The sequence below is a fragment of the Pomacea canaliculata genome, linkage group LG4 (assembly GCF_003073045.1).
Source record: "Pomacea canaliculata isolate SZHN2017 linkage group LG4, ASM307304v1, whole genome shotgun sequence".
In the NCBI taxonomy this organism is placed as follows: Eukaryota; Metazoa; Mollusca; class Gastropoda; order Architaenioglossa; family Ampullariidae; genus Pomacea; species Pomacea canaliculata.
The window spans coordinates 22,414,377-22,439,758 of NC_037593.1; the positions used below are offsets into that span (position 1 = coordinate 22,414,377).

Below are 25,382 nucleotides of genomic sequence, written 5' to 3' on the forward strand. Positions count from 1 at the left end.
GTACACCGAGCGGTCATAGGTCAAGTTCGAAGTTCACGGTCAAAAAAAGATGGCGTGTTTGCAAACTATGCTTACTTCTCGACTGCTAGTGTTAGGAAAATACACTGTTCGAAGATATGTGGCAAGACAACTCTTTACAGATGACGTCGCCCCTTTAGGAACCAAAGTTGATACCAGATCAGCAGAATTTCAGGTTTGCAACTTAAATGAATGAGCCCTCGGATAATAATTATAAGGCACTCCATCAATTATTTGCATTCACGTAAGCACTCATCCACACACACTGTGATCTGTCATTTCGCTTCATGAATTACAAGATCTGAGATTTTTCAGTCCTTTCAGTCCTCTTATATAAAAGTAAAACATTGGCTACTTAAATTTTGCTTTATACTTTATTTTGTCAGGCTTTGCTTGGAAAAGCTGTTAACTCTGAAATCAGGGCTTTTAAAAAGTATGGTGTAAAACTGCCAAGCTTAGTGGAAACAAGTGTGCATCTTCATCTTGTAATCAATAGCTTTGCCTTCCTTGACTACTCTTTCAGCATAAGAATCAATCTTCCTTTTAGGAGATTTTTAAGGGTTGGAGGAAGAATGAACTGATTAAAGTTATTGAGTTGTACACCATGTCAGACAGAGGAAAGAAAACAGGAGTGTATTTAGCAGGTATGTTCAGCTGCCAGACAGCACAGGAGTTGTTATATACGAGTTGATGAGTGTGTTGCCGAATCGCACCAGATGACCTGTATTTTTTCACTATTTTATGCAGCATGACAAAGGATGAAAACAAAAAGATTTAAGCGGTGAGTGGTTGTAATTCAAGAACTAACTGCATTTGTTAGTTATTATTTCATTATCTCTTTTATTGTTATACATTTGTGCATTTCAGGAGAATCACCAGCGAATGCAGTTACTAGTACAGGAATTAAAATTGACAGTGTCCAAAATATTGCAAGGTTTGTATTTTATGGTAACTTTTATTCCTAACCTGCAACCTACTATGCCTGCCTTTGATGGTGGGGTAAAGCGCTATATAAATAAACTTTATTATTATTATTATTATTATTTAATGACAGTTTTTGCTAATGAGGATTTATTAGATGTCTGATTTGTGCAAGTCACCAGTTTCCTCTTTCTGCGATGAGAATGGAAAATGATGCTTATTAAAATACCTGTACTTTTGCACTTTGTTATTTTGACATCACACCTCATTATTTAAAACCTTTAATTCATACCCTTGTGGATTTTAGCAGAAAACTGCTACTTCCTTGCTGTACCACAAACTTATATAAACCCTGTAACTGCTTTGTACATATACTAACACTAGCTGGGTTACCTGAAGTCACCCAGGTGTCAGCACACTGTATTCACATTTGCAGGCATGCTGCTGCCTGCTTATAGTGAAGGAGGGAGATAAAAAAATTGCCACCAGGGTACTGCCTCACCTCTCTCTTGCTCCTTTGCTCTCCTTTTCTGCCCATTTTTGTCCTTGGTACTGCCTTAAATAATATTGCCCTGTTTGGCTTGTGTAGTAGAGCTTTGTTGCAACCCACTGGAATTTTTGTTCCTTTCACTCTGAATCACAGGCAACAGAGAACAAATAAATCTGAAAAATAAGTGTACTCTAGAGCAACATACACCAGCCAAATATAGCCCATGACTCCCATGGAAATGAATATTGCTGCCAAATTTGGTGAGGATTAGATAGTATGGATTTACATGGAGCATGATTTGCAGCAGCAGACAAGCAAATGGAAATGTAAAAATGATCTGAAGTTTTCTGTACATACAAGTCAGAATACTAGTAGTATCTTGGCAGAGGTAATCAAAATACTCATGAACATTTATATGCATATACCTTTTTGTGGTGGGGAGGCTCATGCATTTACAGCCAAAGAAAAACAATTATTACCTTCAAACATACTGTCTTTCAGCTCATATATTCAAAAACGCACAGCAATTTCGATTTTAAAAAAGTGGGGGAGGGGAGAAGGTGTCATCTGAAGTGTACTGCTTATAATGCAGTGTTGTAAAAATATGCAGCAACTAGTACACTGATGCCAAAAAATAATAAATAATTTTGTTGTACAGGAGGAGGTGAGAAGGCACGTGAGCGACATACAACAAGGAAAAAAATGTTGCCAAGAGACAGGATAAACACTTTGCTGGACCCTCAGTAGGTTTTTAAACAATTTTTTTAATCATTTAGTGTGAATTAACATCATACTACAGATGCTGCATTCTAATAAACCCATCAAAAGTTGAAAATATTGGATGCCAAAAATGCATTTAATACATTTTACCTTCTGAACATCATAACCTAGCTTACCTTACTTAAATGTACTTAGAATATTTAGCCTACATCTCCCGCAAAGCTTATTTTATAATTAAAGTGTTGAATATCTCATGTAGTTTACTGAAAACTGAAAAATTCAAAATTTGAAGTAGCATTTCTACTGAATCTATGTTGCATTCACACTATCTTAGTCATAAGAATTTTCAGTTTAGCCATTCGGGAACTGTACTAAAGCAGAATTTCATGTTACTTTGCAAAATTTATGAAGATGGCTTGGATTAAGCATGCTTGGGACAAGCCTCGTTCATCTAGATTGGTGTCCTATGGTAACATCTAATCAATATTTAGCTGATTACTTGGTGCCATATGCAAACCAGAAAAGGGGGCTGAGTGTATGTGCGTATCTTGCATTCTTTTGCTTTTATGGGCTTCAGCTTTCAGCTTCCTGACATGGATGAGAGTGGTTTGATCAAAGAGAAGTTTTAAGCTTGACAAAGTCAGTTTCACAGTTACCTGCTCATCATGAAGTAATAATTTTAGTGGAACTCTCTTCCATATCACACTCACCACTTAGACTCCAAGGCTACATTCAAACGCTTACAGAAAACATATCTGTTCACAAAGTACTACCACTGAAATGCTGTCTTTACCTCCCATAAGTCTGTCATGTTTGTAGCAATGCACGATTTGAAGTCCAGTTTTATTTTTAGAATAATTTTTTAGGTGTATAAATAACAGTGCGAGTAGTGATGTTTGCAAGTGTAGGTGTGAGTGTAATTCCTATTTGTCAAGTAAGTGGTGGCCATCATCAAGTCAAATTACCAACAAGTGTGTACTGCATGTGCTAAATAATTGACAAAATAGCCTCATTCTTACATGTCAACTCCAAAATCTTAAAGACTGCTAATATCTACTGGTAACTTTCTACAACTTTAAAATGTATATCTTACTAGGGTGGATTTGGAGCTGTCCTAATTTGTCTTTTATGAAAGCTGCAATGTCTGGCTAATCTGTGGAATCTTAAATCAGGGCAGTTGGTGGCACACTGCCTAACATGACAGTGAGAATCAGGTGTTGTAGTTTTGCATCTCAGCTCTGAATGTGACACCTGTTTACAGGGCTGACCATCAGTATTCTGCTCCAGGTACTCTGGTTTGCTCCATCCCCTTCTGTGTGTGTGAGAGAGAGAGAGACTGGGTAGCTTGATTTGAATGATAGCAAATGAATGTGAAGACACATTTATGCCTGCTGATAAATGTGTGTTTGTTACCCTTGAGTTTGTCTTTATTAGTGCGATAAATCACTCTATAATTTTATTATTATTAATCTTTTAATCACTTATCCTATGGGTCCATCATATATTCTTTACAGGAGAGACTGAGTGAGAAATGTCTACTATGACTGTTCCAGATCACCATTTCTGGAGCTCAGTCAGCTAGCAGGCCATCAGCTGTATGGAAAGGAAGAAGTGCCAGCTGGGGGCATCATTACAGGAATTGGTCGTGTGGCTGGGTATGTTTATTTCTCGCAGCATTTATGATCATGTAATTGTCTCAGCAGAAAGATGTAAAATCTGTGCAACAATATACCTGTCCGAGATGTTGACATCCTACTAGCCAGGTTGGTGGGTCTGGTTTACTTATGCAGACCTGCTATGTCTCATATCAGATGAGACAAATTTAGACACCATTCCTTTTCCTTCCTTGGCCCCGAGAACCTATGCCTTTACTCTATTGCTTTGCACAATGAACACCTTTGAAACTGGCTTTAAGAGCCACGTTTCGTGAGTACGTCGAGTGGTCTTCCTCTTCCCTCTTTTGCTTTTGTAGTTTGTAAACAGTTTTACTGTATTTATTTCTTTCGTTGTTCTTTTGTTCAAGTGGATTGAGATTATGATAATGATCATCATTAAGATCTTAAGATTTTAATAAAAGAAAGTATATTTACAGTAAAACACAGAACAATTGCAGAAATTAAAAGTTGTTTTTTGTCTTCAGGTGTGCGTGTATGATAGTAGCTAATGACCCGACAGTCAAAGGAGGCAGTTACTATCCCATTACTGTGAAAAAACACATCAGAGCACAAGAAATTGCTCAAGAGAACAACTTGCCATGTGTTTACCTTGGTGTGTAATCATTCTTCTGTTAGCTTTAGCTTTATATTGAATGGCTAGCATCTTAACAGTGATGTGCATCAGATTTAAACAATTCATAGACTGTGGTATGTTTTAGCACATCAATAGAATATGTTTAAATGATTTTTAGTGGCTTTTTTCTCTGTTTCTCATAGATCTCTGTTTCTTAACCATACAATACAACTTTATTTATCCCCAGTGGGAATTCAAGATGGTGCTCATACTAGCAATAATATATATACATAAACATGATGTGTTCTATGTGGTTGAATCAGACATAGTTCACACCAGTTTCAAAAGAACAGTATAATTTATACTGTAAATTTATATTATAAAACTTTTTATAAGCTTGAGCTTCGGTGTTTTTTAATTGTAATCTTGTAGTCAAATATAAGACTGTAAGTTGTAATGAAGGAAGCTAGGTATATGTTTAATCTACATCTTCAATGTATGTTGTATTCTGTTGTAATCAAAACAAGGGAAATTGGAAGAAAATTGGTCTGTTTCAGTGGACCTTTCTTTAACTTTAAAATACAGGGTTTTTTTTCCTAGGATTATGAGTTGGTCGTCATAAGGGTAAACAGGTCTGCATAGAAGAAATTGTAAATGCATTTGCTTGTCTCAGGGCCATAGCTTAGTAAAATGTTACAAAAATACTTTAAGAAACTTCTCAAACATTTTTTTGCAGAGAATGATTGAAAGATCTCCATGTTATCTATAGAATTTTGTCTAAGTGGTTGTCTTTCTGGCAGTTTGATGTTTGTGTCCCTTTTGAAATACCATGCATTCTCATAACTTCAGGTGTTCCTAACTGAAGTACACATAACTTAAGATCACAATAAAATGGCAGTGGAGCATACTAACAAATAAAATAGATCGTACTTAAAACCAACATGCTTATAAGTGGAGGATAGCCTTATATATATATATAGCCTTAGTTGCTGGCACAGCATAAAACCAAAACAATTGAGCAGCCAACCTTGAATTACTTTGGGGCCTAGTTTAATGCTTTTTCAGAGGCTGACTGTGTCTTAACAAATTGCTTTCCTTTTGTTCCTTATTAATGTTATTGGTCTGACATAAGCATATTTTATTGAATTTACTTGGTAGAATGAACAATTCTTGCCATTATATAACCTCATTAGCTGACATGGAAAAAGACACCAACAAACAAACCATCAGGAATAAATGTTTTGCGCTTGTTATTTTCAGTGGACTCAGGAGGGGCTAACTTGCCACGGCAAGCAGAAGTTTTTCCAGATCGAGATCATTTTGGTCGCATATTTTATAACCAAGCCAACATGTCAGCTCAAGGAATTGCTCAGGTTTGTTGTTCAGGTAGCAAGTGGCTTTGCTCATGGTGTTATGTCACGTGTTACAAAGGTAGGATCATTGTCTGTCACAACTCTACAGCTATGTTCAGACTAGACTCAATTTAAGAAGTAAATATAATGTTAGAAAAATAATCAGCAAACAAAATAGTTAACTGAATTTACCTTCATTAAAAACATAGTAAGCCTCTCTCCCCATTTTCATAATAGATGTCTTTGAATACAGTTCGTTTTGTAACAAGTCTGCTTTAAAGAAAAAGTGGCTGTCATGAGACACTTAAACCAATACAAAAACACGTGCCATTCGCCCACATTTTCCGTTTTGTATTGTCATTCAAACAAAAAATAAACAGCAGGTTTACGACACTATGTTATTGCCTTCTCGATTTCTCTGTTTTGGTTTGATTTTGTGCAGATTGTGGAGACAAGTTCTATTACTTGAAACAGTCTACAGTTGAAATCACTTTATAAAAACTGTTTTGTTTTCGGTTTGTTTGTTGTTGTTTTTTGTGGACTGGATGGTTGCTATTGTGATCTCTTTTGCTAAATTTGGCATAATACATAAACTACAGATTGCTGTGGTGCTGGGCAGCTGCACGGCAGGAGGGGCTTATATTCCAGCCATGGCTGATGAGAGCATTATTGTGCACAAACAAGGCACCATTTTCCTTGGTGGACCTCCTCTGGTATGTAATAGTTTTGCATTCAGCAAGTACATGTGTAACTACAAGTATTAAAGTACATAGGATTAAAGTGGAACAAGCTATTTTTCAAAGTTTATATGTAAATTGTGTTACCTCAGATCTGTTGATATACTGCAACGGGATGTTAACTTCAAACAGCAGCCATGTATCAGAAGAACCATAGGGATGCCTTGTGAGTGTGTGGTGTCTGTAGCATTTAGACACCACTAAACCACCTGATTTACGTTGGAGAAAGTTCTTTGCCTAGTATGCGCCCAGCTGCCATCACAAAGAGCTTTTGAGATGCAGCCACAAAAAGAAAAGATAAAAGTATTTTGTAAATTAGTGGAAATAGGCCAGTCCCAGTATCCTGTTAGAGGTTTGCATACAAATGCTTAAACTTTGATGAAATAGGAATCAGTTCCAAAGTTATATCTCATCATCTCATCCACACAGAATGTTACAGAGTCTGTTGCCTGTGCTTGCAGGTAAAGGCTGCCACTGGAGAGGAAGTGTCTGGAGAGGACCTAGGGGGTGCAGACCTGCATTGTAGGTTGGTAAATCTTTATGTTGTGACTCAACTGTCCTCACCCAAGTAACAAAGAGGATGTAAACAATATCACTAGCTATACTGTAGGAAAGGCACTTATAGCATGGCTAAACCTAACAAGAAGAAAAAAGGCTGTCGTACATGATCCACATCAGTACTAGTACAGTTAGAAAACCTCAATCAGATTTGCGTCGATGAGGATATAGCAGAGGTTATTCTAGGCTGAAGGCTTGTAGGGTCCCTTCAAAATTTTCTGAGAAGCACTTAGTTTGAGAACACAACCATGAGACTTCTAAAATACTGTAGCTGGTGCTCATTTCAACACACTATATGAGCCTTCAAAAATATATTGCTCAAAGCAATGGTAATGCCAGTTGTATAGTTAATCACTGTTTCGTGCCAATAAACACACAGACAGTAACATTGAATTAAAGTATTTCTTTATTCATTAAATGAAACACAATCAAATGAAACTGTTGAAAATGAAGGAAGTTTCTTGAAAAGTAATAAAGAAATTGTAAAATAATGACTATTATTCTGCTTACTGAAACAGAAAGTCAGGAGTCACTGACTACTATGCACAAACAGATGAACATGCTCTGTACTTGGCACGTCGAGTGGTGCACAACTTGAACCGCATCAAAGACCATGGGGTAAGACACTTTCAGTTTATTTCATATCGTCACAGTTGTTATTATAACTGCCACAATACAGCCTTTTGTTGTCCAGTCCTGCACTGTGTGGTCAACGAGATAGCTCAGACTGTGGACCAGCGAAGGGTCCCTGTGCACATCGGACAGACAATGCAGTGGTAGTCAGCACATAAGCGTCGCATAAGGCCACAGAAATATGAAATATTCAGCAGAAATAATTAAGAACATTAATATCTGTCATTTAAATTCAACGTTTTAGGTGAGTTGTCTTTCCTTTAAATTTTGTATTATCTGTCTTGTTTTTTTTTCTGTTGTAGGTGAGGGTGGAGACACCAGAAGAACCCTTGTACCCAGCAGACGAAATCTATGGAATTGTGGGAGATAACCTTAAAAAAGCATTTGACGTGAGAGAGGTAAATTTCTGGTCTGTATGCAAACCCTTCTTCGACAGGCTGGACTGGAAGTTCATTAAAATAAATACACCATTGATGTGACATCATTCCTTAACTTTACAAACAATAATAATAATGTGAACTTATAATGCACAGCATCACAACCAAGATTTCTTTGGTTTTATTTGCAGGTGATAGCCCGTATAGTTGATGGTAGTCGCTTTGATGAGTTCAAATCCATGTATGGAGAAACACTGATCACAGGTAAGTGTTTGATAATAGGAACTCATATGCTAGTGATGCAATATTTTTATTTTAAATAAATGTTTTACGGACATTAGGTATCTCAAACTGAGATCTTTCAAAGAGAACTTTACAGGAACCATGACCCAGATGTTTTTGGTCAGATTTCCCTCACTTTATCTATGCCCGAGAAACTACAAATATAAATAAATTGCGAAAAAACTCAACTTATGTTTTGTGTTGTGTGTTTTATTTCGTCATCCTGCAGCACAAGTGATTAATTAGTTTTTGAACAATTTCATCCTCATGATTACAGTCATGGTGACAAGCCAAAATTTAAAAAATACAGTTCTTTGTGTTTGGGTTGTACAGTTAACATATTATGTAACCAAGCAAAAGGAAAATGGTTTCATTTCATTTTGAGTACACTTGAAATGAACAGTACAGTTTATTTTTCTGGCATAAAATATTAAGTTTATTTTGTAAGTTTATTAAATAAAAATGCAGAGGCAAAAAAATTATTATGCAACCAGATGCAAAACCAATATCCCCATAAATTGATAGGTATTGTTATTCACGACCAACTTTTGGGATTGGTGCCAAATTCAAAACATCCTGGCAGAGATTTCTGAATGATTCAGTCACTTTATTTTCTATCAGCTTATCACAGCAAGCTTTTACCTTTAAAATCAGATTAGTTTGAAGTTTTCAATTTTGTTTGTTTTAGTGTGCAAGAAAATATCAAGATCTTAGATAATTGTGAAATATCAATTGATAATGTTCATTTTTTGAGCAGACGATGCATACTGCATACCCTATTACAAGGAATTTTCACTCTTTTTTTTTTGCAGACAAATGCTTATTTACAAAAATGTTACTAAGAATTTAGTTTTCTGAAACCCTTTTGTCCTTGATGAACATATATTGCCAAAAGGCCCATTTTAGCAGGATAAGTAGTAGCTTGGATCTGTTGAGACTGTTGAAGGAAAACATCTATGAAAGGTGTAAAAACATCCGCCTTGTTTTGTCAAAGATTTCTATATTAGAGATTGAAGGCAAAAGATATTATCAGTCATACTGTAGCCTTTTTGGAATTTTGTCTGAGCTTCTAGAATAAGTTCATTTTCTTTACAGAACTGGTTTATTAACTGAAAAATGGTTAATTAGACCTCTTTAATGATGTTGAACTAATTTTTTAGGTTTTGCAAGACTGTGGGGTTATCCTGTTGGCATCATTGGTAACAATGGTGTCTTGTTCTCTGAATCAGCAATGAAGGTAAAGTTACAATTGAAGTTCGTTTTTATATTTGTCACAAACAACCTTAAAATTGTCATGAGTAAATAGCGGTCAATCAAACTCTGTACTTTGTTCAAGATGTATCTGACTAGTTATTAGTGATGTTGCATTCAGACAAAAAATGTGTTCTTTTCTTAGTATTACTAAATCAAACTGTGATGGATAAAGCTAACATAGAACTGCATGAGTATAGTTCTTGTTCAGTTATAACTTCTTGAAGTGCCTTGAGAAGTGCTGAGGTTCTCACCCCAAAAGTGTACTCATAATCAGAGTTACAAAATTTTTTATTATTATGCCAAAATACTTTTAGAAAGCAAAGTTTTGTTTTGTTTTGTTGGTTTGGGGAGCACAGCAGGTTCAGCTAAAGGCTAAATGTAAACACTAGCAGGAATAAAATATGGCACTCTCCAGGTACCATAGTTATGAAACAAGGGTATGTCATGGCCCTGGGGTATGGGGAACTCACAGAAAAGCGTCTTGTTTCCAAAGTTATACAGATCAGCTGCTTGGGTCACTCTCCCCTTTCACCTTTTATAATTTGTTATTGTTTATTATTTTATTTTTATTAATTGTATTTCTTTTTATTATTTTTTAAAAATCCAGTAGTTATTGTATTTATGTGCAGGGCACCCACTTCATTGAACTGTGTTGTCAGCGAAATATACCACTCATCTTTCTGCAAAACATCACTGGTATGCTTAGACAAACAAGATTTATTAAAATGATACATTCTTACATGAGAGAGATGAAAATGTTCAAAATTCTACAATGTATACTTGTGTAAACACCAGTTATATGTTTGTACATTTAACTGGCATACTTTGGCATACAACATACTGGTGCCTGTCATTCATGCACTTGTACTGGCTGACCTGTGCTGGTCTGCGCATACTGGTTATCAGAGGAGTGGGGGGGTGCTGGTTGTATGCAGCAGCCGACAAGCTAGCCACAAAGGCCTTTCTTACTGCATGGAACCGGCAGTTTGCATTTCTTCTTCCACTACCTCACCATCAGTCTCCTTTCAGGGTACCCTTGACAAGCTTATGCTGGTTTACTATTACCAGAAGAGGTTCCTTGGTGGCCCACAGCAGAGGAAACCATGTTCCACATATATTTGTTGATTATGTTCCTGGTAATTCAGAGCAGTTTTGTTATGCAGTTGGTGTTAAATGTCTGGATTTTTTTTCTGCTTTAGTATATGTAGAGCAGATGAGAACTCTGAGGCACTTAAACAGTTGATAGCAAACCTAATGGTCCTGTTCAGCTTGACCATTGCTGGTATTGCTGCTGTAATCCTAATGTGGATTTTGCCATTGCCTCCTGATGTCTTGAGTTTCTCTTATCTTTGGATGTACAGTTTTAGTAGTACAATATTTGCCTGTTTAGTGCACTAGTTTTCACTTTAACTGTCTTCAGTAACTGAAGATTTCTGCTATCCTTAGGGTTCTCAGCATATTGGGGGCATAGTGGTAAATGCCTATAGTACACAACATGAAAAATCAAACTGCAAACTTTTCAGGTTTCATGGTTGGTCGTGAGGCAGAGGCCGGTGGTATTGCCAAGCATGGAGCAAAGATGGTTACAGCAGTTGCCTGTGCAGAGGTGCCAAAGTTTACTGTCATTATTGGAGGCTCCTATGGTGCTGGCAACTATGGCATGTGTGGTCGTGCTTATGGGTGAGAATGCAGCCACTATTTTTAAGTGTTCAGTGCATTCCAACACCACACCAATTTTATTTATACAGTATCAAACTCACAATTGTTAAAGGAACAGATGAGTAACTTGATCGATTTTTAGGCTGAAAAGAGTGGTTAATGATTGGTTGCAGTGAATAGGTGATTGTTTTATAAAATTTTATTTTTTGACTTTTGCACCGAAGTTACAATGTTGCTGTTTTTATGTAATAACTTGCTGGCAGATGGTTTTAGATCATGATAGTATTCATTTATTAATTTGTTTTCTGAATATTTTTGCTATCATTTTACTTTTCAAGTCCACGTTTCCTGTATATGTGGCCTAATGCAAGGATCTCTGTCATGGGAGGAGAGCAAGCTGCCAACGTTTTGGCACAGATACAACGTGATCAACGTGCACGGGAGGGAAAAGAGGTTCGTGTCAGCTTGCATCTGTAAACATTCATGTAGTGTTAATTATAAACCTACTTGCCAAAGAATAGATATTGCCTATCATCATATATTTTCTTTTTTGCAATATCTGTTGCTTTTAAACATAGGATCTCAAGATTTGCATGGTTGCATAACTTGTTTTTCACACTATAGTCCTGGCTCAGAGGGTTCATATGAGGGTCATGCTACTTTGTCTGTCTGGTGGCCTCCAGGAAATCTACCATTCATTGCATTCTCCCAAATGTTGTGCCAAGGCTGGTTTTTGTTGGCCAGAAATTCTAGCATGATTCTTGTGAGTGTGGCCAAGTTGTGAGGAATGTGCTCAGGGTTCTGTATGTTGGAACCCCATTCACATGGGCTAATAAGGGTTTTTTCCTGACTTTATCCATAAGCAGCAATCTTATTCTGGCATAGAAAGCAAAGGATAAATATGTGTATATGTTGCTAGATGTCATTTATATCTGATCCTATCATAAAGGCATTGGTTTTCTGTCTGGTCAAATGAATATTTTTCTAAAGGATGTATTATTTGTTGGTCCTATACACAGTGGACTCAGTCAGAGGAGAAAGCACTGAAGGAACCAGTAATGCTGAAGTATGAGCAGGAGGGTAGTCCTTACTTCTCTAGCGCCAGGTATGCAGAATGGTGTCATCATATGTGTGTGTGTGAGAGAGAGAGATTCTGTATCTTGTAAACATATTTTTCATGCATTTTATTGCCCATGTTTACATTTGTGTATATCTGTGTGTGTCTCCAGGCTGTGGGACGATGGCGTAATTGATCCAGTCAACACTCGCACAGTGTTGGGACTGAGTCTGAGTGCGGCACTCAATGCACCTGCAAAAAAGACACGTTTTGGTGTATTTAGAATGTGATATTTAAATACAAGGAAACTGGATGTTCTAGAGCTGGACTCAAAGTTATAAAAATAAAAGGGTTAAAAATTATTTATAATCATGTGTATTATAGTTGCTGAAGTTATTTTTTTATTAAAACTCATCTGGCAGTTTACTGACAAGCAAGAGGAACGTATGTAGTATGCTAGTCTTGCAGTACTGTTTTGACTTCTTTCAGGCAGCTATATGATTTATAGTATGAATATAAATCAACTTTGATACAGTGTTCTGTTTTAGATAAAGAAAAGGATGCACAACAAAGTGTGGGTATATTTAGTTCTGTTTACATGTACTTTGCATAAAGCATGGACCAAGTTCAGTAAAAGTTAATCACATGTTCCAAGAGCTTTATTCCTTACACCAATCAACAAAATGCTGATTCATTTTTTAACCTTTCTTTCACTTTTTTTTTGGTCTATTGATTAGTTTGAATAGTTGTGATTGTAGTCTATCGACTCGTCTGTCTGCTCATCTTTTTCTGAAGATCTATGATACTTGCCATCTTTACTATTTGTTTCTTGAGTCCTCTTGGCGTTTTTTATGTTTGTCTTTTATTACTTGTCAGTACGGTTGTTTTTCTTTCCATCCTTTGTCTGATGTCCATATCTCATTCTTGTCTCAAGTACTGAGAGAATGCTCCTTCATGAGCGAAAGCATGCGCTTTATAAATCACATGGTTTTTTTTACTATTATTAAGCAGACTGTACTGATGCTTGCTTGTAAGATGGCTATGTGATGCATCTAGTGTGTTCGTTCTTGTCATATCTCACTTTCAATAATCACCACTGACTTCTTACAGCACTGCAGAAAAAGAGCAGAGTATGCAAACTTCTCCCTGCCAGTACACAAAGTCTCTCCACAGCAAGTGATATTGGCAGTGATGGCCAGATGTCAATAAAGAGTTCAAGTTGGGCAAATAGCAAACCCTCTAACAGAAAGAAAACTCCACCAAGATATCCCACCCTGTCTTTGCTCTCTGCAAACCATTGTCAGCCTAAAGATCTGAAGTCATGCCCAGTGACAGAAGGTCACTTCAACATTCCTGGGTCACAATAGACTTTAGACTAACATAATAGCTCATAATGAAGAGAGGGAAAGTCGGTGCTACCCAAGAAGCCTACAGATACAAACCTAGATACACATAACTCTGAACCAAGTCTACACAGGATCAGTCAGACCATTCATGTTATGTGTGACATGGAAAACAGCAACAATGACTAACACAATCAAACTAGACGGTCCCAAACATAATGCCGCGTCTAAACCCTAAACACAATGATGTCCACTCCAGTCCAAGAAATGAAAAAGATTGCAGCAGTCATCATACACGGGAGGAAACAAATGCATCCACATCTACGACATGAAATGCTTGAAAAGTAAAGGAAGAACCGCCTCAAGAGGCAAAGCCTCAACAACCAGTACAAATAGTTGGGATCCCAGTATGGTGCCCTAATGCTCTTCAAACTTGACTAGGGTTACATCGTCTGTGGCATTACTCAGGACTCCTACTTCCTGTTCAAATCCCCAATCACCTAACAGAAAAACAGGATAAAGCAATGATAATGTTGGAATGTCCTGGTATATTCACGAATGCAGCAAAAGGAAAAAACTTCGTTTCAATGCATTGTCCTATATGTCCAAGCAAAACTGCAAATAATAATATGTTCGCACTAAAGTTCAGTTCTCAATTTTGATCATCCAGTTTGATTTATTACGACCACGTGCTTCTTCACACGTCCTCCGTGGCTATACTTCAGTGCTCATGGGAATAAGGAAAAGGGTTTACTCTTGCTCAGCCTTTATTTTCGCGGACAGCTTCCGTCAGGTCCTTCTTGCCTGAACGGATGGTGTCGCTGTTCTTCCCTGTCATCGCTCTTCCACAGCTAAGTCCGGTTGTCACTTTTGTGGGCTCCTCGTTTGCCCTTTCCCTCATTTGTCCTTCAAGTGCCGAGAGTTTTACACCGAGCACAACTAGGCCTTCGCCAACCTGACCTAATTTTAGACAGAACCTCCACTTGTCCTTCCTGCTTGCAATGGCCAAAATTCCTCCATCCACTTACCCATTCCCCATACATGCACATAAGTTCGCATTCTTACTCCCCATCCCTATAACGGGACAATACTGAATGACAGTCGCACACAGGGCCGGTTCTACCCTGAGGCGGTCGCCTCGGGAGCAAAAGTGGCCTGCTGTTGTTTTTTTTTAAAGATGAATAATGTTAGGGAAAATATAATTGTCATAGAATGACATTAGCAGGACACATTTCTTCTGCTTGTAATTCGACCACCATCCTAGTTTCTATGTTCACGTGTTACAGGAAAGCCTGAGGGCGCATTTGGGTGACCAGCGGGAAGAAGGGGGTGGAGGAGGGGCGATGTTGGTGGATGGGGAAGGGGCTGGTGGGGGCAGATCCCTAGGATGGATAGGACCACATGCCAGCCTCACGATTCTCTCTTCGATCCTAAGTCGGAAGAAGTTCCACACTTATTCACATGAAAAGCTGCAGCTGAGTTCAGAGTTAGGCCTGTGTACAGATTAAGATTTTATCGACCTGTAGTTTTGTACTTACTGTTGTGACCGATCATAGTCGTGAAAATTTCTCTTTTTTAATTATTATACTTTCCGGTACAATGGGTGTATTAAGCATTAATGTTTGTTATTTGGATTTATTTTTCTAATCTAAGAGTGCGTCTGCTGTTTGCATACAGTTTGAACGGATAGCTTGATGGTATGCTCTATTGACAGAATATTTGAAATTGATTATTAAGAGATAATACTTATTAAGAGCTATAGATTATATACTTCTCTAGTTTTCAACAAACTCTATCAGGCCGGACACGGAGCGAGCGGCGCTGGCTATTGGAATGTGTTTGGGCAATATTTGGACACCAGGATTTACAACTTTACGACTTTGTATTGCATGTTAGGGTCCCAAGAGTCTCCCTCCTACCGCCCGCCCACCTGTCAGGTATAATTCTTGGGACGGGAAGGGGCGCTGCGATTAGGGTGGTCTAGATGCATGAAGATGTTATAACTTGAGTTTTAGGCCAAACAGCAAACTATACGACTAGACTAGAGAAAGGTGCTGCAGGTTTCTTGTCTGCATCAGTGTGCAATCGACTTGACGGAGAGCAAATTCTCTAAAAAGATTTAATTTAATCAGCCGTTCTTTGACACTTCTGGTCATTGTAGCATGTAGTCAGTGTGGTTTTACTTGTTGGTTCTTCTGTAAGATGAGAAAGAGAGAAGAGAACGATTGAATAAGTATTTATAGAGGTGTTAGGTGGAAAGGGTAGTGATAAATGTATCACAGTTAATAACCAGTCGGATCAGATGATCAGGACTGGACACAGGTGCAGAAAACCAGTTTTCTACTTTAACGCCGCAAAGGCCTCGGTGCGGTGACACTTGATAGTTGTCCTTAAAATAAAAAAAGAGAAGAGAAAGATTGAAAGGACTGAAGTGGGGTAGATTCAACAGTGGATACACACCATGCATGGTCCTACAACCACTGCAGCATGAGAGTTTGCAAAGTCTCCATTATTTATATACACTGTCATATAGCTGTATATATTTTATTAACACGAGTTGTCTCTTTAACCTAATTATATTTTATTATTATATGACCTTATTTTGCTTGTGTGGATGCAAGTGGTTGAGTTAGTGGTGTTGTAAAGCTTAATAAAACATTGCGCGAGCGGATCCGTTACAGTTCTATCTCTAGTCCTTTATCATGTCACAGTCACACTTGGTGAGGTCTGTAGGGAGGAAGGCAACGGAAAATACCGAGTGGATAAACTTGTGTGGAAGGAAGGAATGTTACAAGTGATGCACATTCAGCTAGGTTATAATGTTCATTTGTCACCAAAATCGTTATTTACGGATAGATTGACATTAATTGTCTCTGGACTTATCGAATGACTGCTAAATGTTTTGACTGCATGTGTGCTCGCGAATGCAAATCCTGAGACAGGCCACGACAATCATGAATAGTAAAATTTAAATTTTTTACGCGATTTCCACACACACTCGCGGGTGTCCTTTTTAGAGGACAGCTGTATACAGGTTCTTTCATCTCAAGTCCTCCCAGAGTCAAATTTACAGGACAAGCTGTATATATATATACACACGCAAACGGCACTAAGGTTTTTGCGTGTGTTTTAGGGACTCCAGATAACACAATTTTTACAAAGGAAACAAATTAAGTTACTCAAAAAATAATTGGGGAGACAATAGGTTACCCATGAGCAACTTCAATTGGAGAGGTGGAAATATTTCCAGAGCGATAAAGTCGTTAGTGCCCGTTTAAAGCATCGAGTGATTCGCATGGAGAATTAACTGCTGGCAACATACTCATCACCTTAGTTTGTAATGACTTTACTGACTTAAAAGAACACTCGGAAATTCTTCAATCGGCATGTTCATTGAATATTTTGGCGAGCTCGACCACACAAACGGTGCACGATTATGTCAGCTTTCAAAATAAGCAAGAGTAAGTTCGATTGTGCTCACCTACACTTAAAAATAAGCTTTTTAAAAATATTCTAGATAAGTATTTATATTTCAATTCATGGTGCAGCTATGCTATATTTGTGAAGTCATGTATTGTGCAATCCATTTCTGTAAAATGTGATACTTCAAAAAGAACATGAATGATACTTCTATGTCCACGCACTGCCCCTGATCGTATATCTTGTGGAATGTGTATCTTTTTCCAGAAGATATACAATGCATGCTGATTAAGCAGCTGAGTCATTTGGGTTTATATATATCACAGCAGCGCAACGTGGCAGCGGCGGAGACCGCATAAAGTAGGCTCACCCGCCGCCTCTTGTCACACCCGGAGTGGCCCGCCATCAGCCACAGCGGAGCGAGGGGGGAGGGCAAGAGCTGTCATGCGCAGGGCTCCTGTCTTACATCCAACTATTTGTAAGTGGTAGACGGAACTGTGTAGCCCCCGCTCATGTAGCTCTAGTGGCCTGCAGAGCTATTGGTATAGTCTAGTCTCATGTATCGGGCACGGCTATGCTTGTAGAGACAGGCATAGTGTAAGTACCTAGCATACTGTGAGCTAGAGATACCCTTAGACTCTATACCTTCATCTGAGTGTGCAGACAGATCAGCTACCTGCGGATTCCACCTTGAAAGAGAAAGCAGCTTTGTTGTATAGCCTTATATTCAGATGAGCTAGGTGTGGAACCATACTGCTATCCTGGATATCACTGTGGGATACAGATGCTTTTAAAGTGTGCCTCGCAACTGGCTACAGCTACCATTAGAGTCTTCTTACTGTGTGTTCTCCAGTTCCGATAATTTATTACGATACATATTTCACGCATAAAATACATTTATACATCGAGGTAACCTCAACATTTCTTCCTGCATACGTAGTTACCGGTAGAAAAAAAAAACGTGTGAACAACTCTCGTGGAATAGTTTTTAAGTCGGAGCCACTCGCCTGCAAACCCACGTGTGCAGAAACTGTGTCAAGAATATTGCTACAAGAAAATATTCATACACCATGACTCGGATACTCGTCACAAGTCTGATTGTCTTGTGGTGTGTGCAACATGCTGGTAAGTACACCACGTGCACATTATATGGTCATGCACAAAATTGGAACTAAGTCTAATGGGAATCGTAAAAGTTGTGGTTAAGTCTTGCGTCTAAATAATATATGTCCATAATATATCGTATATGTGAAAATATCCTTTTAATCCTTTTAAAATTACCCCTTTGTCTTGCTGCTCAGTATTTACCTCAAGTAAGGGAAGTCGCTTGCTAACATCAAATCTTCCAAGGTTCTTGACAACCTTTCTCCCTATCCCTAGTAGTGCATGTAGAATTTGATATCAGAACCGCCAACTCCTTCCCCCACCTCATTGCTTACTCCTTCGATACACCACTGCTCGAATCTCCACTCCGCCTTGCTACATAGGTTCATCTTATTTATACTTGTTTATATTTATTTATTTTTTAGTTTTAACCAATAGTATATTCATGTCTGAATGTTGACTTAAAGTAGTACTAGTAGCAGTTTAGGTGTTGAGAGAGAGAGAAAGGAAACTCAGATCGGCTATTACTGTAAACTATTCTTTCCCTACAGAGTGCGACTGTAACCAGAAGTATGTGGTCATGAGCAATGATGTGCGCTACATCACATCGCCTAACTATCCCGGCAACTTTACCCAGTGAGTATGTAGTGTTCACTATAATGCACCCCACCAAAGATGAATGAACCTGTAATACTCTTGAGGGACAATGCATTAATATAAAAGGGGAAACCCTTGACATCATGAAGTTAATAAGGACAAACAGCGGGATGCGACATGAACACCCACATAAACACACCTACCTCTTGTAACAGACATTTACATGCGGCTCAACCTACTGCATGTCATCTACTCCCTACCCATCTACACACGCCAAAGAGAGGAAAAGTTATTTTATTCCTTGTTGCTCCTTTCAGGAGACTAGGGCCGCAGCAACACCTCGCCGGCGGACCCGGATTTGGGCAGCACCCTCTAGTTGTGCCCATGTGGTTCCTATGTCCTTTGCCTCACTCTCTACTGTTCTTTTCCAAGTCTGCTTTGGTCTCCCAACTCTCCTCTTCTCCTGAGAGTTCCAGTCAAGTGCCTACCTGGCAATGGTGTCAGCTGGGTTGTGCAGGGTGTGTCCTATCCAGCCCCATTTGCGCTTTTTGATGTCTTGGCTAGTGGCATTCTGGTTGGTTCTTTTCCACAAGCTGCTGTTGGAGATCTTTTCAGGCTTATTCACAGGATATGGCGTAGGCATCGGTTGGTAAAGGTCTGCAGCTTGTTGTTGATGGTGTTTGTCAATCTTCAGGTTTCAGAACCATACAGTAGAACTGCCTTCACATTGGTGTTGAAGATGAGGGTCTTACTGCTGAAGGATAAAGCTTGGGAGTTCCAGATGGGGCGTAGGCTGTTGAAAGCATGCCTGGCCTTGTTGATGCGGCTTTTGATGTCATCGTCCTCTCCACCGTCCTTGTTGACATTGCTCTCCAGATACACGAAACGATCTGTTTCCAGGATGTTCTCTCCTTGAAGTTGGACTGGGAGTTCCTGCTTGTTGTTGATTCTCATCACTTCGGTCTTCTTTCTGTTGACCTTCAAGCCAGTCTTGTTTGCTTCCTCTGTTAGCTTGTTCAGTTTGGTTGGTGCATGTTGTTACCGATGAGATAAAGGACTAATGTCATCTGCAAAGTCCAGATCCTCTTGCTGTATGGTGAAGCTTGATCTTGAATAACTCCACTAGGAGATGGTGGTCTGAAGCAACATCTGCACCTCTCCTCACTCGGACATCCTGAAGCCTCCTTCTCCACATTCGAGCAACTGTTATATGGTCAATCTGGCTTTCTGTCTGGCCATCAGGGGAAGTCCAAGTTGTCTTGTATATATTCTTGTGTGGGAACACAGTGCCGCCTATGACATGGTCATTGAAAGCGCAGAAGTCTGTGAAGAGCTCCCCGGTTTCGTTGCAGGTGCCGATGCCACGTCTTTCCATGATAAGTTCCCTGTTGGTGTTATCATCTCCCACTTTGAGATTTAGGTCTCCTATAATGATCTCCAAAGCAAAACCCCCAACCTGGGGGGCCAGGGGGCAACATTTTAGTCTGGCCTGACAGACCTGTTCGGTTTGGTTAGACCTGCCAGGAACACAAGCTCCCGCCGTGGAGCTCTGAACTTGAACTATCTTTTTGTTTCTCTGTTTCAGACCTACAGACTGTTATTATGAGATTTCCACGTCATCAAGCGAGGTGGGCACTGTCGTGTACTTGGAGGTTGTTGACGTCACGTTAGCTTGTGACGACAGCCGGTCGAGACTAGATGTCTATGACGGTTAGTATGAATAATAATATGGCTGAAACTGCTTCTGATCACACCGATATACTTGTAACCCTTGTATTTGACGTATGATGGTAGGTAAAGACTTTTTGTGCGGTCATCAGGTTAACTTCGTAAGTATGAATGTGCACCTATAGTGCATCCACATCAGATCAATGGCCTCAATCCTTGTAACGCTTATCAACTGCTACTTATGTAACAGGTTTCTCGAGAAAGCCTCGTCATCTTGGACAGGTCTGTCAAGGCGGGAAAACAACATTCGAGAGCCCAAAGCACGTTCTCTACCTCATTTTCCGTTCCCGCACTGTTTTGTCCCACGGCTTCCGGCTCCGGGTCAGCGCTAAGCCCAGTACGTGTTATCGCCGTCATCTATCATCAATCATTATTAATTATCATCGTTAGTGTTCGTCTTTATTATATTATTGAGAATAAATTTAGTACAATGTATAATCACCCGCTGTTTCCAAAGAATGTCTTCCATCGCAATTACTCCATTGATGATTGGCAGTGTGCGCAAGCAATATTCTCTGTAGGCTGCGAGCAACAGCGTTTTAGCCACAAATTGATGGTAAATGCAGTTATTTTGAACTGAAATATTTATAAATGCAATTATTTCGAGTCACTGAAAAGTACCGTCTGGTTTACTTTTCAGAATACAGCCACTGTTACACTCAAAACACCTTGATGTTGAATGCGACTGATACACCTGACGTTCTTGTCTCACCATTCTACCCATACGAGATGGACCAGTAAGTGATATAAATACTGAAAAAACGAAGTTTATTTTGAATTGTTATTAAGTAAACAAATGGTTGACAGTGATCGGGCATCAATGTAGTACTGCCATATATTATGAGAACAATTCAGTTTCGTGTAAAAAAGAAAGAAAAAAGAAAACAATCTTCCTATGATTGAAAAAAATGAGGTTGAGAACAAGACAAGGAACAGTAGTATATTAAGAAATAGGAGCAATAGCTCTATAAGGTATAAGTAGTAACAGCGTTGTAAACGACATAAAGCAATAACATTTTTTGGGATAAGCAACAGTAACAATTAAAAATTTCAGTTGTAATAATGCTGTAATAATTAAAGTCATAATGTTGTGGTAAGTGTCTGCTGTTGACAGTCTTGAATTTCACAAAATGTAATAGGGCTTGTTAAACAAACCTCTCTCTTTCCAACTACACGTGGCAGGAACCTCAACTGTCGTTGGCTGCTGATGGCTCCAGAAGGCAGTAGAGTTAAAGTCACTCTGTTGGATTCGAACATGAAAGGTTCACTTGGCTGTTATAACTTTGGTCTTTTTGTGTATGATGGTAAGTACAATTATTGTATAAACGTTACGTGGGAATTTAGCTTTTGCTATACATATCAGCATGTTGCTAAATCAAATGCTACATCGAAGAGTGATAACAATATCTTCAAAATAGTTTATACGTAAATCATGGTAAAAATAAAATTATTTATTGTTTAATGCGGGCTTGATTTGCATTTGATTTGAATTTACGATTAACTTTTATTAGAAGACTAATCACTGTTTCGCATTTGTCTTTTCCACTGTAACTGATTAGTTTATGATCAAAAGGGAAAAAAGGGATGCTGAAATATTTGAAAGACTACTCCTGTCATCTTTTTCTTCAAACTGCATTTAATACTTTTTGGTTAGACAGGTTTTAAACTGCCCTGTATATTTCCTCGTGATGCCAAATTCACTGTATTAGCTGTTTATATACTTTACTGACGATACAATATGCTATAGTCCATTCGTTGATGTAGTTTTATAACATATTATCGTATAACATACATTCGTGCTTTGGTCACTGTAGGCAAAACCTCCGATGAAGATTTTCTGGTGGCCAAGGTGTGCAATACCACCAGGCTGAGCCTTATGAGCACTGGTTCCTACCTGCTAGTTGTCTTCACTTCCAGTCACATGGTCTATCAAAGTGGCAGTGGCATCCGACTGCAGTACAGCGCTGTCCCCGCTCCAAGAGATGACAGTATGTTACCAAGAGATGACAGTATGTTACCAAGAGATGACAGTATGTTACCAAGAGATGACAGTATGTTACCAAGAGATGATAGTGTTACCCATCTGAGTAGAGACCTGTAGAGATAGGGCTTTTAAGATATGTCACAGATATAAAATAACTTCTTGTTGAATCGTCAAATAAATGTTTCAACATCTTAAAGTGTCTTCATACAGTTTATGCTAAAATAACTCGGCATTGTGTAATATGTTAGGGTATCTTGCAACGAAATGCTACAATAAATATTTAAGAGAATCTCAAGTCCTGCCATATGTTGAAAGTAATTTCCAAAACTGTTAGAGTAAGGCATACAGTAAGAGTATCTACAGAATGTCAGTTTACAGTATGTTGAAAAATTCCTAGTCAACAGTTTGCTTATTTTTATGGTTTGAGTTAACGCTGTCGATGCAGATGTTTCCATTGGACTGAATTGTTTGCAGGCCACAGTCAGCAGTTGGTGGACCAAACTGTCTTCTTTGTCATCGCGTCTTTCTTACTTGTCATCACCACCGGCTTTTTTCTCACCGCTGTCATGAAGATCTTTATTTTGCCACGTCGGAGGCGATCAGTCGAGGGGAGGCGACGTGTGTGTAGGCTCAGGACGACAGACAGCCAGACCCAGCTCCTGCACTCTCTCGCTCCCCTCGGACAACTGCCCTCTCTACATCTCTACAGCGCTGGCGCTGCAGACACTGACGACCAAAACTCGGAGGGACCGCAGCAGCAGCATCAGCAGCAGCACGCACACCAGTGTCAGGCGTGCGGCAGCTGCACGCGCAAGTGTGGCGGGCGGCACGTGCTGGTCTGCACCACGGCCAGCAGCGGCGTGTTGCTGAGCCTGGCGTCCTCACCTGACTACATGACGGGGGCCCCTTTAGGACCTCCCCCCTCTTACAAGGAAACCTTAAGTCAGCAGGCAGTGCTAGCTGCAGTCTAACAGCATGGAAGGAAATGGTGAGCGGTTTCACGTGACGTCATCAAAACATGCGTGGAGGACAGCTGGTCTCTGATCGCTTAGTCGCTAATTATCAAAGGTGCTACTGCTAATCATAATAATTACTTTTGTGGTGCTTTTAAGCTTGAACATTTGCCCAGCCTACACTGCCTTTAATTTACAGTACTTGTACACAGAATCAAAAGCACATTTGACTGTTGTAGGCGATGGAGTAGATCAGCTGTTGCCATTTTGACACTTGAGAACACCTATCATTATTTTCATTAAAACTGAAGTTTCAATGGATAACGAAATTACTTACATGCTGTAATACTAACTGTATTTTATCCTTGTTCAACGAGAGAATGTTTCTGCGGGTCTTTTGATTTGCTTACCCATTTACTGCTATCACAAAACAATACTGTGTGTGTGTGTGTATGAAACTATCAGAATGAAAAGTTGTATTTGAGACTTTTCATTGGATAAGTGAATTATTCTACGAAAGATTGTAAGTAAATTACTCGGAAAAATGGTAAATAAATTAGACTTTGTTTAATATCCACTTGCAAAACATAGGAGTGTGTTCTAGTGTCAAAAATTGTACACTATATACAGCTTTCAGAGAGATCGTAAAAGTCTTGTCCACCCATACAACCACATACCCATTATCAAAGGCTCAGAAGAAAAGTACAGTATGTGCATGAAGCTTATATATTTTTCAACTTCAGTTTAGGATGTTTCTTCCCAAACAGCATTGGGGCAGCCCTTCAATTTCTATAAAACAGGCAGACGCATCTGAAGTGTCTGAAATTTTTCGTGATGACAGACATGTCCTGCCAAGAGAATCTTTCCAGCTCCCATCGGATCGCCGATTCTGTGTACCTGTATGCAGGACTAACAGACTGAGGCTGTCCTTCACTGTTTCGGCCGTGCGAAATGAATGTTACTGAGTGTCAATGAATGCAGCTGCGTGCACTATGTATGGATGAGTCTGTTTGGAGGATATGAATGTTTCGGTAATATGTTGTGGTATTGTTGTGTGCTTTGACTGTCACTAATTGCCTTCTGGGATAAATAAAGTGTTGCATTGTCTTATTACTTATGTCATTACTAAAGTATGATGTATAACATTCTTTTTGAAGTATACAAGTAATGTTGTAAACTTGAGTTTTGATGGTCACAGCAATATGCAACTGTATAGATACGACCACAGACACCATACAAACACCAACTATTTACTAATTATTAAGGACTTAAGTAAATGCAGTTGCTGACCTAGAACTGTTTAAAATAACATGGTCGTTTGCGAATGTGGTATCGCGTAAAAGGGACAAGTCCAGACTAAGGTGCATTTTAACTGATGACCAATGAAACGCTTAATTGCTATTAAAACAAACCGTTCAGAACATCAGCTGTAAACACATAAAAATATGATTCGAAGCTTAACAAAAGGAAACACTGGAAGCCTGGGCTTAATAATAACAGCAAATGCGTGATTCGTACAGCGCATACTCATGCTCCTAAGGAGCATGCTTTTAGCACTTGAGACAAGAACCAGACATGGACAACAAACAAAGGAACGGAAGGATGAACAGCAGTACTGGTGACTATAATAAGAGACAAATATAGAAAACGCAAAGAGGAATTAGGTAACAAGAACTAAGAGTGTCATGATTCAGCAGAGGAAGACGAGTAGGGAAGTAGCAATACACGGAAATGGGGGAAAGGGAGTAATAATAGGTTTGTAAAAAGTTCAGTCATTGATTGGTCTTGACAGTGTACGACTACAGACTGATCACAAGCCTATGTGCCACTTATCAAAACCCATGACTTGCACGATACTTCTAACAGATGCCAACGAATGCTGATGCGTCTAGTGAGATTCAGGGTTGACGCAATGTATGTCGTTGCGGATGCCCTGTCCCGTAGAACTTGGTGGACCAATGCTCAA

General features: G+C 39.0%; 2 protein-coding genes across 5 annotated transcripts; both read left to right on the plus strand.

The window, feature by feature from the left end:
* Window positions 1-11: 11 nt before the first annotated feature.
* On the plus strand, window positions 12-12,938 carry LOC112562649 (methylcrotonoyl-CoA carboxylase beta chain, mitochondrial-like). The gene is made up of 17 exons (XM_025236028.1): window positions 12-193; window positions 886-952; window positions 2,088-2,172; window positions 3,703-3,804; window positions 4,290-4,417; window positions 5,639-5,751; window positions 6,330-6,443; window positions 6,929-6,993; window positions 7,544-7,643; window positions 7,961-8,056; window positions 8,227-8,299; window positions 9,478-9,554; window positions 10,201-10,267; window positions 11,095-11,251; window positions 11,569-11,683; window positions 12,250-12,335; window positions 12,460-12,938. The coding sequence occupies exons 1-17, from the start codon at window positions 50-52 to the stop codon at window positions 12,575-12,577; spliced, it is 1,707 nt and encodes a 568-aa protein (XP_025091813.1). The 5' UTR covers window positions 12-49; the 3' UTR covers window positions 12,578-12,938.
* A 4,482-nt stretch (window positions 12,939-17,420) lies between these two features.
* On the plus strand, window positions 17,421-24,526 carry LOC112563110 (deleted in malignant brain tumors 1 protein-like). Of its 4 annotated transcripts, none has more exons than XM_025236856.1 (8): window positions 17,421-18,175; window positions 18,706-18,790; window positions 20,337-20,461; window positions 20,670-20,816; window positions 21,120-21,216; window positions 21,662-21,783; window positions 22,294-22,530; window positions 22,938-24,526. In XM_025236856.1, the coding sequence occupies exons 1-8, from the start codon at window positions 18,121-18,123 to the stop codon at window positions 23,432-23,434; spliced, it is 1,365 nt and encodes a 454-aa protein (XP_025092641.1). In that variant the 5' UTR covers window positions 17,421-18,120; the 3' UTR covers window positions 23,435-24,526. The 4 variants fall into 4 exon arrangements, with proteins under 4 accessions (XP_025092641.1, XP_025092642.1, XP_025092643.1 ...); XM_025236857.1 differs by having other exon boundaries at window positions 17,422-18,175; window positions 22,294-22,509; XM_025236858.1 differs by having other exon boundaries at window positions 17,422-18,175; window positions 22,294-22,488.
* The last annotated feature ends 856 nt before the right edge of the window (window positions 24,527-25,382 follow it).